The following is a 16,217-nucleotide window of genomic DNA, read 5'->3' as shown; positions in this document are numbered from 1 at the left end:
TTCCAAGCACCTGTTCCTTTGTTTCATGAACAACAAAATCAGTTGCAGACAATCAATCATGCACTAGTTTCATCACAGAGTGAACTCGTAGAATGTTGTGTTAGTTCAGTAGCCCCAAGCCCAAGATGACCATGGCCATGCACTTGATGATAGAACAAAGTAATAGAATGAGCATACTTGTGTGTGATGTAATGTGTTCCACAATCTCTTAATCTTCCAGTGTAATATGTGCCATGAACTTACAATAAAGTAGTACAGACACACACGCAATTATAGTCACAAGTTCTGCCTGTAGAATGTACTCGTATGATGTGTCTTCTTCTGCAACAAAATCTCACCAATGCACACTAAACCAGAGCTGCCAAGTCTCCCTGATTCTGCAGGAGTCTCCCTGAAAATGTCCAAATCTGTTCATGTCTGAATAGGAGAATATTAAAATCTCCCTGATTTGGGAATTATTTTCACCCATTGAAATGCATGTAACACACAGATACCTCCCTGACTGCTGTATGGAATCTCCCTGATTTGGATGTGGGAATGTTGGCAGACCTGACTAAACTCAAAACATATACAGTAGATGTCCTGCCAGAAGAGTTTACTTATATTGGGTATACTTTGTGTGTAAAAAAAAAAATGTATCTCTTACCTCAGTGTAGGTGAACTTTCCTGAAGAGATTTTGTTGTTTCTTTTTGTCAGGGGAATTTTCAGGGAAATGATTCAATCATGAATACAGTACTGCATTATGGTAATGACATCATGTGGATGTAGAAAATTAAAGACCCATTTTGTGTGATGTTTACAAGAGGCTGAAGACTACAGAAAAAAACAAAAACACCCATGTGCCGTGTGACAAGCATTATAGTTTGTAAAGCATAATAGCTTAGATGTGCGCCAGTACATGTACACATACATGTCATATTCATGGCGCAACCAGGGTTAATATTTTTGCAGATTCTTAAATTCACGAATAGCACCCAACTTGCAAAATCACGAAAACAGAAGCAAAATATTTGGTGTATGCAGTTCTAGCATGTACGAAAACAAGCACACGTAAATATTAAGACAGAGAATGCACTTTTGTTCTACACTCATATTCATGTATGTATTGAAGTAATCATACATTAGCAGGTGTTAGTATTACTAATCCTACCCTTCATAGCTCATTTGTCAGGCAGCAGCCATATAACATATTATCTACAAGAAAAAGTGCACGTCAGGTTCTTTGGTCATTATAGGGGTTTATGTTATGTTTTTGTTTTTTGAAGTCACACACTGTAAGGCTTACTTATAACTTTGAATATAGTTTTTGAAGTACAAACAACTACTGTAAAAGTGAATATTTTCGCGCGACTAATTTTTCGCGCTTGTGCGGGTAAGAAGAGTTTCGCATGTTTTTAATTCCGCGGAATCAAGACATCCAGCACTGGAACGTATGGCACGCAAAAATCTTTGCGTGCTTTTATTTTCGCGCTAGCTTTTGGTTGCGCGAAATGCGCGAAAATTTACACTTTTACAGTATTAACATTCAATATTGTAGATTGAAATGTTCTAGTGTTTTTATTTGTGAGAGTTCTTGTTTTCTTGCCTGAAATATATCACTTTCTTGCTGCAAAAACTGACCATCATCTACTGATCCTATCAATTTATGATTATATAACACTGCTAAAATTCAACCACTGTACGTGTATGTTGTAACAGAAACTACGTACTTGTAAATGCAGTATATTAATGTGCTGTGATAATGTACCGTGTGAAATAAAGAACTGAACATGTCTGTGTATTACTTCTTATTCATCTGTGATGACATTACCAAACACTTATCTGGAAGTGTGAATATGTCTTCAGTAATCATACACATACTATTGTACAGTATCATGTGTATAAAAGTGTGTAACATGAACCAGGTCTGTACATAATTTACCTCCATGTAGTGAAGTGTGTATATTAGTTATTTTTGAAATACAGTGTAGCATTCATCCTGTTAGTCAACATCCATTGGCATGGGAATCTTTTGAACTTGTAGACACATTCATCTCATGTGTATATAATCATTGATTTGGTAATAAAGTCAGCTTCTACAAATTTAATCTTGCCATACCATGTTTGCAGTAATTTTGCTATCTGTGTTTGTGATTATGGTGTGTTTTCGTGCTAGCAGCCATTCCAAAATAGCGAAGCCAGAAATACGTCAAATTCTCTTACACCTACAATAAGCAAATAATCAATGTTGGTGAAGGTGATGGGACAAACTATTACTTCCGAGGCGATCTGGATGTAGCTATCTTTCCGAAGCGCAGCTGAGGAAAGATAGCGTACACGCTCAGATCGCCAAGGAAGTGATATTTTGTCTCATTGCCTGAAACCAAAAGTTGATTATTTACTTTAAACATGTATTCCACATCAAACATTCTGAACATTCTGAAACACAAGCAAGGCAAAACTCCAACAAGCAAACCAGACAACATAAACACACACAGTAACATTTTGAATACAAGTCAATTCAGACGTAGGGGTCTGGCAATTACAACAAATTTGTAATTACCGCGCACCGCGTCACCGAAATAAAAGTGCGTTACACTCGGACTATCAATTGACCTAGGTCAAGATAGTTCACAGTGTAACGCACTTTTATTTCGCGCAAACTCAAGACTGAGGAGATCAGCGAAACAAAAGGGACTATCACTATAGAGTGTAACAAACTTTTCTTCTCAGGTGATGTAATGGGCAAAACTACGCTTTATCATGTGATTAGCTCTTGACCAATCCTGTAGCAAGATTCTTTAATAGTATGTGGAATATAATGTAAAATATCATCTGCATGTGATAACTGTGAACACAATTCATCATAAGAAATCTGAGTGGATCCCACTCTAAGTGGTTTACAATCCGCACATTTCACATTCATGCTAGCACATCATATACATCCCCAATGGTCACAGACAATCGCCATTCTCCTCCACCTGGGTTAAATCATCATCTGCCATCTCAGAAAAGTATTGGCATTCTCCATGCACTCTTTGTTGAAATTTATATATATAATGTACTCTACAAGGTATGCATGTATAGAGTGCAATGATCTACACCAAGTTTCGGGATCTCATGTACGACAAAACTTCCAACAATATCAGTCGGCAATTCAAGCAAACATGGCTAGGCATCTTGGAAACTTCTGTACAAAAGTGCACGTAAAGTTTAATAGACCACATTAAAAAAGCAAAAAAAAAAAAAAACACCCAAAAAACACTGTACACGTACATTACTACAACAGAAGCTGGATACAAGTGTAAATATGTTTATCGCATTCAAACACTCCAAGTATTTTGAGGGAGGGGAAAAATATATGGAAATGTCATATATATCACATATTTCACAGATATGATTAAAAACATGTTCCTAAATGGGCCATATGCAGTTTACACATATTGTACCACGGTAGTCAAAATCTTCAATGTAAACAGATCATCATGGACAATGCACAGACAGAGTGGAATCCCTTGTCTCATGAAAATAAAAGTGACAAATTTCTGCATTACAGAGTATGTTTACATACATATGGATTCATTTTCTGATATAGCACCTGGTGCCTGTTGTATAAAAGATTGAGATGCAATCCATTATAACTCTACGCAATAGGGCCTAGGTGCTGCTCTGAACCAGGAATATCAATGTTAAATACCGGTAAAAATTTAACAATCCAGGGAAGCTTTGAACGTCCACACTGAAAATGAAATATGGATTTATGTAACTGCCATTTATTCATATGCTGATGTGTCCCAGACTTCTGAGCTCCTGCTATGAAATTAAACTCGCAGAAGGAGAGTCACACAGAGACTTGGATTTGCATATCAAATCGCAATATCCACAGCAATTAATTATTTTGCTAATAACGCAGCCTAGAAATAACATGGAAAATTTAAAAACCAAAATGAAACAAAGCAAGATACCAGCATGCCCTCTTGAACTGTGCTGATACTCAACATACACAAATCCCCATGCTTTCTTTACCATATGAAAAGGTAATAAATCATAACATATAACCAAGAATTACACTATCAAAACATTTGGGCCTACAACACTAACAAGTTTGTTACTTCATCCTGCTGTACATGAAGCATCCATACTTATCCTTTGTTTATAAGGTCATAATGTAAACTTGTTACTCAAGTTGGAGAAGTAGGGAGGGGAGGCAACGTCTCAATGTACTTGCATTCAAAGCACTGTTGTCCTCCTTACAGTATGAAAACAGATCAATATTCTCCAATTCCATGTGAGGCAACATATTACAGCGGTACACACTTTCAGTAAGCTACTTTTACAGAAGAACACCCAAACCCTTGGTTAATCAAGGTAAAAATTATTTACAAATATCTGACAGGACCAGGATATCATACATTGTAGTACTCAGAGAAAACTTCTTTAGGGTTAAGATTCCTATGTAACCCTTGAAATTGGTCAGGGCATGATTTATAGCGAAACTTTCGCTCTCTTGAATGATTAGATTGTGCACAAAAGTAGGCACGAAAATCTGTCTTTTTCAACTTCTCTAATATCCAATGAATGGCAATTGTGTCAGTTTTTTCATTCAGAGACAGATTAGTTCAAGAATTGCCAATGACACAGAAAGACATAGAATACTTGGAGAATTTGGGGGAAAATAAAAAAGAACCAGAACTGAGAATATGATGGTGGAATACAGGAAAGGGTCGTCTGATGCTATGCTGCTACCTGGACATTCTGTATGAGTGTGATGTTGTCACCTTTCAGAAGAATCCGACCTGGATAGCAAGAAATCAGACAATACCAAGGTGTAAGAGGTTGCTGGTGAACAACTGCCATAGAAGAACATAAGCTCAATTACATGCTTGGAACTCTAGACACTGAGAACTCAACGACTGAAAGTACTGTACATCACATACTCTCACCTGTTCTGACAGCATAATTATTTGCCATCATTTGGTGGGGTACATCACAAGTTGTTTTATTCTCACTTTCTAACTTAATTAAGCAACCAATGCTACATGATCAGCAGAGAATGGTGTTAATATGACACACTAGTCTGTCGGATACTCTTTTTATTTCTCACTAAGAAACAAATAAGTCATGTAGTTCACCACCAACTCTTACACAAAACCTTCATAAAATGAAAGACAAGCACTACAGCAAGTTTTATCAATCTATCAGAATCATCATTACTCAAATATGCATGTATTTCTCTCACTGTGCTGAAATCGTTCTGTTTTGAAGGAAAAGGGAAATATCAATATCGAGCCTTACCAATGGGCTTCCTGGTTTTGTTTTTCCTGTGAACCTCCTCTGCATCATCCAACACAACGTTCATGTACTCGTCAAACCCCTGTAATATAAAGGAAAGACAGAAATGTGAGTTCTATCACAATCTGAAAAGCATACATGCTAAAATATTGGCTAGCTGATGGTTACCACGGCAACAGGTTCCGCCTCCTCTATAAACAACTGTTTCAGAGGATTATCTTGATTTGAGGTGCTCTGAATTTTTAAAAGCTATTATTTCATTTTCTGATTTAATCCTTTACCAAACACATTTTGGGCAAGTTTGCATCATTCAAATAGTTGTGGTGAATGAAAAATGGCAGCACCATTTGCATTTTGCATTTTGAAGCATTTATTCAATCTTTGGCAATCAAGAGACAATGGAGGTTTAAATCAAAACAATAATGAACACACAACTCAAAAAAGCTGATGTCTGATTTTTTTTGTCCAGTTTTCCCTGTTAAAAAAGAAAAACGAAAGAGAGCAACAATCACACCTGAACTTTAGCTGCTAGTCAGGATACTTGTATATTGTGCCAATATTATCCCCCCCCCCCCCAAAAAAAAAAAAAGAAAAGAAAGGAAGATGGAAGGCAATAATCTGTACTATGGACAAAATTCATGAATCAAAATATGACGCTGCACAAACTCATATTTCCTTTAGTTACACATACAATTTCAACTTAAATGTAAATTGTTGAGCCATCCATTTGATTACAATGTATTAATAGCTCTCAGAACACATTTTTCACCCTATGAGGGATAGCTGTATGGTTGTCATAATTGGGGACAGGATAATGATTCTAAGGTGATAGAAAACGGAATTCTTATAGAATAAGCTCTTTTTGGAAGAAAAAATACACACAAAAAAAAAGAGAAGACAGAAGCTGCAAAGTGTTTAGTCTGTAAAACTGAATAATTTACCAAGAAATAATACTGGCTGAGATAAGCAATTCCTTAGCAGAAAACAGCATTGTTTTTTTTACTCATTGCAAAACTTCCTCCTGTGCATTTTTACATGCAGAAGTTTGTCATGACAGTTCTAAGATATTACATACTTTGAACTTCAGCAGACAATCCTATCAAAAAAGGGGGAAATAAAATTTAAGGATTTCTCACTTGCAATCCCAAAATTAAGATTCTGTTCAGATAAGATAAACACAGACACAGACACAGACACAGACACAGACACAGACACACACACACACACACACACACACACACACACACACACACATGACATACACACTGTACATTACACACAAATGTACTTACAATAATGTGGCCTTCTATTCTCAGATTGGACTGGTCATACAGCCAGATTTGGACTCTTGATCTCTGCAAACAAAAATGAGGAGCATAACATTTAGAGTACATTGTTGTACAAGCTTATACGGTATGACTTGGGTGTCATTCATTAACTTGCTTCGACTGATTACTACTGTATACGCTATATATTTCGCGGGGGTTTTATTTTCGCGAATTTCGCGAGTCGGGAGCTATTCGTGAAATTAACAACACGCGAAAATATTACCTTCCAAAATGAATCCCTTGCCTTGATGATACGAACATTTCAGTACTAGTATACCATGTCACAGCTTACCGAACAGACCATACTGGCTAAGCTTGTTTACGCACGTCCACGTCTACTTACGAATACTGTAGAGAGCCAATCCATTATCGCAAGGAGACCACTCGTCAGAAATCTAGCGTGATGGACTTAACCACTTCAAAAATGTTGAATTCTAACTTACTAGTTCGCAGAGTTTGGCAAGTCTTTTTCATGCAGTGTATAACTAGTATCATTCTTATTTGCTAGTAAGTTGAAAATTCACACTTTCTTTGCCACTTCATATTTTCTCTGGTCCCCCAATCGCGAATTTAACCACTCGCGAAAATGTGTGACAGCGACAATTCGCGAAAATTTATGTACGCGAAAATTATAGCGTATACAGTATGACAGATGGGATCTCTGATCTACTGGCATCTGCACTGGACATTTCCTCTTTACACGACTTTTAAAAATCTATTCAAAATACTATAACAAGTTTAATTTCTAGGTTTGTATGCTTTGCTTCTTTTTTTTTTTTTAATCAAGCATTATCTTTGGAATAAACTGCTCAGAAGCTTGAGAGTACATTATGGAATATGGTAAAATACATTAGAGGTTAATTTCAACAATAAGGAACAGAACACATGTTGGAAGTCTGGCTATAAAGGTTCTTGAAGTGCACTGTATGAATATGAGTATACATGTTCATGTAAATCATATACACTTTGCCATACTACCAGTACCAGGCTACCAACTGTGACTGGTTATTTTGACTTTTGAGGATAGGTCAGGACTTACATAAGTTCATCTTAATATTGATACACATGGATTGAGAAAATGCAGCAATATTAGTATAACATACAAGTCCAGGATCCAGCAGTGGAAATTTGAGGAAAATCAGATAATTTGTTCAAAAGTTTATTATGAACTTTTGAAATTTCAGGGCTGTGATCACTGGATGAGAAGACTACAAAAAGTGAAAATATGTTTCTATATTTTCTTTATTCTATGCATTTGACATCACAAGCTTGTGATGTCAAATGCGTAGAAAAGAAACATATTTTCACTTTTTTCCACAATAAAAGAGCACTTAACTTGTCTCGTTCAGAAGGCAGAGGGAACAATACTACCCTTCACATACATCTTATCTAGCCTGTAAAATCGACAAAATGTGTACTTTAAAAAAAAGAAAAGAAAAGAAATTATGTGGAATTTTCTTTATACTTTCCTCATATATATTAGGGTTTTAAGCATGTGACATCATAAACTGTAGTAGTCTTCTCATCCAGCAGTGACTGAGAAGATACCTAAAAATGTATAATTTTTTTGAAGAGAATGTCTAATTTTCCTCAAACTTTTATTGGTAATGTGTTCTACTGATATTGCTGCCTTTACTCATTTGTTCCACATGTATATTACGGTGAACTTGTCCGTTAAATAAGCAAAGCAAATGATGATTTTCTCTTGCAACATGTGAAATCACATGACAGTATGTTGAGGCGCCATCAAATTCTACAGAATAACTATATCATCTCTTTTTTTCCTGAATACTTACGTTCTGAAGATACCTGAAAATGAGGTTCTGACATCAAAGAGAGTGCGTAGTCAAGGAATACAATGATAAATATAGTGAAAGCCAGATATGTCAGCAGTGGCGTATCTAGGGAAAATGGCGCCCGGGGCAAGCGTGAAAATTGCGCCCCTAATTTCTGAAAAAGTGTTAAACCCCAACTCCATCCCGGTGGGGACTTTAAAAAAAGTCCCCGTGATATGCTTTTTCAAGCACTTAAAAGGGGTCTTATGAGGGTGATTTAAATGTAATATATTTTGATAAATTTTGGCCAGCGAGAGCAGCCGAAAATTTTTGGATTTCAGCATACAAAACATGGAATTCTTGTCATTTTCTGATTATTAAATCTTATAATTCTAATCAACATATAGTGACGGCCTTATAGATAACGATCTATACCAACAAACTGAGGACTTGAAAAAATACTCTAAATAAGTACGAGCGAGTGAGCCGAAATTTGTATATTTCAGTGTAGGAAACATTGCACTTATCTCACAGTTCGTTGTACTTGTAAATCATACAAAATTACAATGCTGGCACACTGTTATATGGTGGCTTGCCCTGTATATAAGATAACAGACAATGCGACAATTGAATCCAAAAGCTTGCTAAAACTTACAAATCAGTGTGAGCATTTTCTGAACATGTTCGTATATAGGAAGTAAAGCAAGTTACCCTTCAATTGTTCACTGAAATCTAGATAAAGTTAATCCTACAGTGGCTATAAAGTAAGTGGCCCTTGATTCGACAGGGTTCCATGAATAGACCACTCTTACAAATAGAAATTCACTGAAAATCATGAATTAATACAAAATGGCGCATATCATTATCAAGTGCGAAATTCAAACTATGCAACTACCTCCACACGTGTTCCAAAGAGCACAACAGTGGGCCACGTCGCCGGACCCCTGAAATCATCGTCACAACCCTCCCAGGTCAACTCGCATAAGCAGTTCAACGGGTAAGTAAACGGGTAAAGTTGCATTGCAACACAATTCTCGTCTCATTCCAAGTTTCAAAGTTACTAGTCCATTTATCTGCATTGAATCTGTACAGCGTGTACACCTACAGCCATGATAGCCGTTTCTGAGATAAAAACTTGAGCGTTTACGCGATATTTATATTTTGCATGCCACCCGTGCCAGAATTTGCGGTATCACCATGGTTCGATCGCAACATGTTGTCTATTATGCATTGAATTTCTCGCACAGCGTGGAGTACATGGAGTACCGCGCTCTCGTAGTGCGATGTACTATGTATACAGTTTCGCCCGTGCATGGCACGCGCGGTAATACATTCACATAGGTAGGGCAAGCGCATGGCGCGGTACATCGCGAATGTCAAACCACGGACACCCAGTGCCAAACAATAGTCACAGGTATTCAAATGATGGTTGTAGCGCAAGCGTTCGGATCCTGCACGCTATTCTGCTTCCGCAATTTAGGATGTCGAACATTGGGTCACTTGCTTTAAACCTACCGTTACAGTAACCAAAATGAGGGATGTGATATTCCTCTAACAAAAAGTTAATTGATAAATTTAAAATCTACAACATGTTGTAGTTTGAAAATCAAAAAGATGGATGATTCATTATTGCATTTCAAGAACTAAATAAACCAGGAAAAGATAAACAGTACCCCTCTTCAATCAGTTCATACACTCTCGCAACCATCTCACATATTTCCCATTGACTAATGCACACTTTCCTCCCATATCGCTGGTTCAGGCAGTGGACATGCCCCGGGATTTCCCGTCGGTGTTTTTTGCGATACGATGATAGGCAGCAAGTTTGGTATCATTTGAAAGCTGACATTTCACTCGGTCAGAATATGTATGAAAACTGCGGAAAACTTAAGTCTAGGGTTATGAAAATAGCCTTCAAAGTTGTTTTTTTTAACACCCAATTCAGACAAGCTCGAAAAAAGCCTGTTAAATTTGATATACATACTCAAAATTATTTGGATTTTTTTCACAAATTCATAGTCCACAAAAGTGCGCTCATGTACCAGATTCCGAAATTTCGTATTATCACAATACTTTCTAATGTGATGCTTCGTTCAGTTTGCAGTGACGTGATTCAAAATGGCGGCCTTAAGTTCATGACTCGTTCGGACCGTTTTCATGGCGAATTTCAAGTGCAAAATCTGTAAACAATTTATCGTTCAATGCTATCGCAACATATATTTCAACCATTTACAAACATCAAATCGTAAATACAGTACTCTCCGCATAATCGGGTAGGCTCGGGCAGAGCGTTTCTTACCCGATTAAGCGGAGTAGCCGATTAACAGAAGAACACGCGTCTCATTCCCAATGGACTCACATAATGTGTGTTTATGCATTGTACACTGCACCAAACACCTACACTGTGTGCTTAACACTCGTGCTTGCTTGCATTGCACATTATGCACACGTACCTTACACTTGGTCAGTCACAAGCAATAATTGACACTCTTTTTATGGACATTAATAAGTCTTCAGAAGACTGTCGTTTGACTGTAATTTAGACTCCTCGCTAACACGCAGGGGTTTCCCGAAATGAACACGTCTCTTTGCGTGCACTTGTAACGTAGAACGGGTTACTTTTTGAGGATTGACTGGGGAAATGCAAAATTATGGAGCTGGTGCATGGCCTGATTCTCGTTGCAAACTTCTCGTATTGTGAATGTTGTTGCGGAGCAAGGGAGGAGCGCAAGTGTGTTCCAACTCCTATCTGTCTATGCAATTGTGTACATGTGTTTTCATGTTTAATCACTCCCCAAATGATCGGTTTTCTTTGTAAATTAAGCAGAGAATGCGATTAGCCATGGAAAATTTGACATGCATGATTTCTTAAAGTGTTATATGCGATAAAATGTGGGTAGATATTAGATTTCAGAAGAAAATCATTTACCCGTTTATGCGGAGAGGCAACCCGATTATCAAGTAGATTTAATGTGCACTGGAACTGACTCTGACATTTCTACCCAATTAAACGGAGTACCCGTTTAAGCGATACCCGATTACGTGGAGAGTACTGTATATGAAGTTGCGAGTGAGATTGAACTTACAGGCCTCGAAATAGGATTTTGGAGGGGCAAGGCCATTTAGAAAAGGGCACTTTTTCCAAGAGGCCAGGGCACGTAAGTCAGTCAGAGGGGCACCAAGGCCACATTAGAAAGGGCATGTTTGGTGTTTATGAAAAAAGAAAGAAGAAAAACAAACCGAGAAAAACAAACAAACACACACACACACACACACACACACACACAAAGTGCAACACACAACAAAAACCTCTTCCCTACAGCTGTAACACATTCCCGATCTCCGCGTTTCTATCAGGTGAAACGACATTTTTTAAAACAGGAATAAAACAACAGTAGGTATTGATTGAAACTCGACACCCTTTCAGGCCAGCCAGGCCAGGCTGCCATGAAACTTCAAAGTACAATCCGACAGCTGGCTGGCAAAACCACAAGGCAAAGGAATTTGCGCGCGCGTGTAGCTTGCTATGATTAGTCTATGACAGACAGTTCATGACCTCCAAGAATGCGCCAGTACGCGCGGTTTCTTCTGTTGATTGGTCTCTCTCTCTCTCTCCACCACTCCCCATTCCCCAGTCTGGCACACCTTGGCATCGTGGGATTTTTCTTTTTTCTTGGTGAACTTGGAGTTCACTCTTTACTACTCTATCTGAATATGCGCTGCCTAGCTAGCAGTATGGTAGGTGTCCAACCTACCGACCGGGTCCATAACGACCGGCCGCGCATTATAATGGCATTGCGCGTACAGAAAGAAAATGTACGCATGGGACTACGCGCAACGGTGTTCGATTCTTCACTGGGCTATGCTACCGAGTAAGATGTGGCGAAAACAACTAAGTATTCCCTCCAAATAACCGAAATTTAGCAAAATCGAGTAAGGTTTATCGTGTAACTACATATAACTAGGCCTACCTTTTTGCTGACTCGTTGTTAGATGTAGAGTATCCTTCCGTAATAAATTTGACGATTTTGACCGCAAAATTGTCACCGCCGCTTGTACGATCGTGCACACACGTTACACATACATGACATAAACATTTTGTCGCCCGCTACGACCGTACGAGTTGATGCAGAAACGAGAAATGAATGTGAAACAACAAACCGACTCATCTAATTTATTGCAATTACGATGAAAAGTTTCCTAATGAAAATCAAGTCAAATTCATCAAACAGTCCTTCAAAAGTAATATCGAAGGATTCAAAATATATTCAAATACTATTTGGGGAAAAAATGACGGCTAGAAAAAAACAGCGGCCTGTCGAATAAACGCATTTAAGTGCCCTTTATACGCATTGTCAGGGTGGTCGGTTGAAATGAGCAGGGCAACTGAGTGCGGAAAAAATGACACCCCACGCGTTCGAAGCCGCCATCTAAGAGCGCGTACCTCAGATCGCATTTTCAGTGCGCGCTTGTGAATCCGGAGTATTTTCTCCACACGTGAGTAAAATTTCAGTCAAATTGTGAGATTTTTCACGTTTCTATTGATAGAAAAACGTTAGGTGTCCGATATTATGAACACCCAACCATACTCGCGGCCACTGCGCTGCGGAGGCAGTCGGGACGGTAAAAGCCGGTCGGGCGTACATAGTACGTACACGTCGTCTCGTATCTCGGAAAGAAACTTTGAGTTTGAATCAGATATATCGGGACGCGAGTGAACTGAAGGTATGATATTTGAGATCAGGAAAGTTGTTCAAGCTTATTAAAGAGACTTTGAGAAAGGGCATATCATACGTCATAAATAGTAACTTTCATTCTAAAAGGGGACCACGGCCCCAAGAAAAAGGGCACATTTTTTTGGCCGTAACTTTGATCAAAAAACATAAGGCATTGCGGCCAACGAGAGGGGCACCGACGGCCATGGCCGTCAGTAGCCGTCGGTTAATTCGAGGCCTCGAATTAACCGACGGCATACAATACTGGCGCATGTTCTTTCATCTCACAAAACTGCGAGCTGCGCGGGGCGCGTTTTTTTTAAAGACGGCACAGACTGGGGCATGGCGCGTGTTAAACCTATGGGAAAAACGTTGGGTTAGGGTTTTTGGTTATGGTTAGGGTTAGGGTTAGGGTTAGGGTTAGGGTTGGGGTTAGGGTTAGGATTAGGGTTAGGGTTTGATGGTTATGGTTAGGATTAGGATTAGGGTCAGGTTTAGGGATAGGGTCCCCGATAAATTTTTAGTTTCCCCAATCTGTGCCGTCTAAAAAAAACACAAAAAGCATTGGCACAGTCCCACACAAGTAAATGTACGTAAGCACTTGAAACAAAAGATGATGCTGAAGCTTGTCCATACTTCAACTATTTTAGATCTAATTCTATCTTACAAAAGATATATTAGGAGATAAGCGGGAAAGGATACAATTGGCTGAACCATCACTTTCTGCACTTTTTGCCCTTTGTATGCCATCGTTGCCAACTTCTTTGATGACAGCCTCAACAGAAAATTTGGAGTCTTCGAATCTTCGTCTTGTGAACAAGTATCAAATCGTTGTCACACCGTTATCGTTGTATTATGTACTGTACAATCAAGTGCATACAGCGCAACAACATACACTTGCGCTACGGGCGACGACTGACGGCGCGGCGGCACGCTGCCTATGTACTACAGCATTACACCGTGAAGGCGCCACATGTGCTTATTCGACGTGCGCGCAGGCGAACGCGTACGTGCTTATCGGCAAGTTACGGTGGCAAGCATACTACAAGCATACTACATGGTGGCAAGCGTTCACGATTTTAGACGATGCATTCTGAGCACAGATACATGTACACACATGTGTACTAGATCAGTGCATTACTTTAAATAGTATCTGAGTCAGATTTTCACCAGGCAAATAGCAGTAACCCTAGTAAACACTGTACTTAGAAGCCCATTTGCAAGTGAAACAAAAACCCAGCTTCAATAGGTTTATAGTGCTTCAAAATAGTTCTAAAATGTGAGTGAGGGATAGAAACAACCAATGTAAAAATGCTAATCAGTAGGCTTGTAATTAATGTTAAGTATATTCTATTGTTAAATATACGAAATTTGAACAATAGGGCCTATAGTTATTTGTTTCTAGAATAAACCGTCTTCATCAGTTATGGTTTATCGAGAAAATAGTATCTCCTTACATTTAAGGCTTTATTGTACAAATTCTATAGGCCCTATGATGGGATGTTTTGTGATACAACTGACCTGCACTTATATAAACTCGCATCAAAATTCGAACATTTTTAAATCATTGCTCCCAAAGGTAAACTGTAGGCCCACCTTTAAGGAATAATTTATTGTTTGAAAAAAAAAAACCTTTTCTAAAACCAGAAGTGATTGAGAGATTTCCCATCATAATCATAATGAACTGTCATAGTATATATAAAATCAGATGAGATGGCGATGCCGTTAAAGCTCCTTGATCCCCTCTCCTGCATACTTTCACTGTTCAGTTGTTTGTTTGTTATTTCTTTGATGTGAATAGACCGGTTCTGTAATGTATTCAGATTTTATATAAAAAATGATGCTTTGTTCACAAAAGTTATCCTTAACAACCACAAAGCTTGCCTTACCTAGTAACAACTAAATGAATTCCTGGCCTATGCATTAACTTTTATATATGGAGGGAGCAGGTGAATGGAATGTTTCGTTTCCAAGGCTGTAGTATAACCAGGAAGAGAAACATCCATTTTTTTTTTTATTGTAATACATTGAAATGATCTATTGGATGAGGGGATCAAACCCTTCTCTCTAAAAAAAATCGAGTGAAAATATTCACTCTTAAAAGAGTGAATACAAAAAAGAGTGAATTTAGAGTGAAATTGGAGTGAATTTCGAGTGAAAATGTTAATTTTCACTCGTTTTGGAGTGACCTCAGGGATCACTCCAAAATCTTCGAGTGATCCCTGAGGTCACTCCAAAATGAGTGAAAATGAACATTTTCACTCAAAATTCACTCAAAATTCACTCAAATTTCACTCTAAATTCACTCTTTTTTGTATTTACTCTTTTAAGAGTGAATATTTTCACTCGATTTTTTTTTTTTAGAGAGTTCACTTCACCTTTTTTTCCCCAGGTTAGAAATGCCCGTTGTTACTCTTTCAGCAGTGACGACATTGGAATGAGAAGGATTTACTACAATTATAATCACTTATGGGCAAACACTATTTTTCTAGATATTACAAAAAATAAAACAAGTCAGATATCGTTACTCGGGCGATGACCATGTCCTCGGATCGTCACATTTACTGATGTGTTTGTGAGCGCCACTGCGGTTTTTGAAAATGCATCAAATAATTTCAATACGTGAACTTTTTTATTCTTAAATTTCTGGATTCAACTCCTGCCATTGTTATATATAAGTGCCAATCTGCTTACGGAGTGCAGCCATGCATATTAGCACTCCGGGGCAAGCTGCCGCACATGATGTAGAGCGTGTGGAGTGGTGCTTAAGGAGAAGAAACAACTTCTCTCCTTTGTACCCATGCCCGTGCCGCCGAGAAGTTATATGAGCTCTGTCGCAGGTGTTAATGAATATTGCTTCGACAAAAGACATCATTTCTATAATCAAGTATATGCGCCATTCTTCATTTACAACAAACCGAACGAGCAGCAGTTCGCTGTCCCTTTCAATATTTTGGCAGCAGTTATTCAGTGTGTACTAGAACAGGACACGCGAACAAAAATCAGTATGATAGAAAATCGCACTTCTTTCACTGCAAAAGACACGCATTCGCCAATTATTTCATCCGAAAGATTTCACATTCAAGTACCAAACCTTGAAAACCAAGTTATTGCTCAAAATGTGCGC

At 38.3% G+C, this 16,217-nt stretch overlaps 1 protein-coding gene across 1 annotated transcript; it reads right to left on the bottom strand.

Annotated features, from left to right (window-relative positions):
• Nucleotides 1-3,205: 3,205 nt before the first annotated feature.
• LOC139740249 (small nuclear ribonucleoprotein E-like) lies at nucleotides 3,206-13,958 on the bottom strand. The gene is made up of 5 exons (XM_071650831.1): nucleotides 13,793-13,958; nucleotides 8,397-8,423; nucleotides 6,565-6,627; nucleotides 5,276-5,354; nucleotides 3,206-4,776 (listed from the first exon to the last, which is right to left on the bottom strand). The coding sequence occupies exons 1-5, from the start codon at nucleotides 13,838-13,840 to the stop codon at nucleotides 4,715-4,717; spliced, it is 279 nt and encodes a 92-aa protein (XP_071506932.1). The 5' UTR covers nucleotides 13,841-13,958; the 3' UTR covers nucleotides 3,206-4,714.
• Nucleotides 13,959-16,217: the final 2,259 nt, after the last annotated feature.

This window comes from Diadema antillarum, unplaced genomic scaffold, assembly GCF_040938485.1.
Source record: "Diadema antillarum isolate AM-2024a unplaced genomic scaffold, OU_Dant_1.0 seq00000845_RagTag, whole genome shotgun sequence".
NCBI lineage: Eukaryota > Metazoa > Echinodermata > Echinoidea > Diadematoida > Diadematidae > Diadema > Diadema antillarum.
Note: the sequence above shows the minus strand (reverse complement) of the source record. Positions and strands in the feature narration are given on the sequence as shown.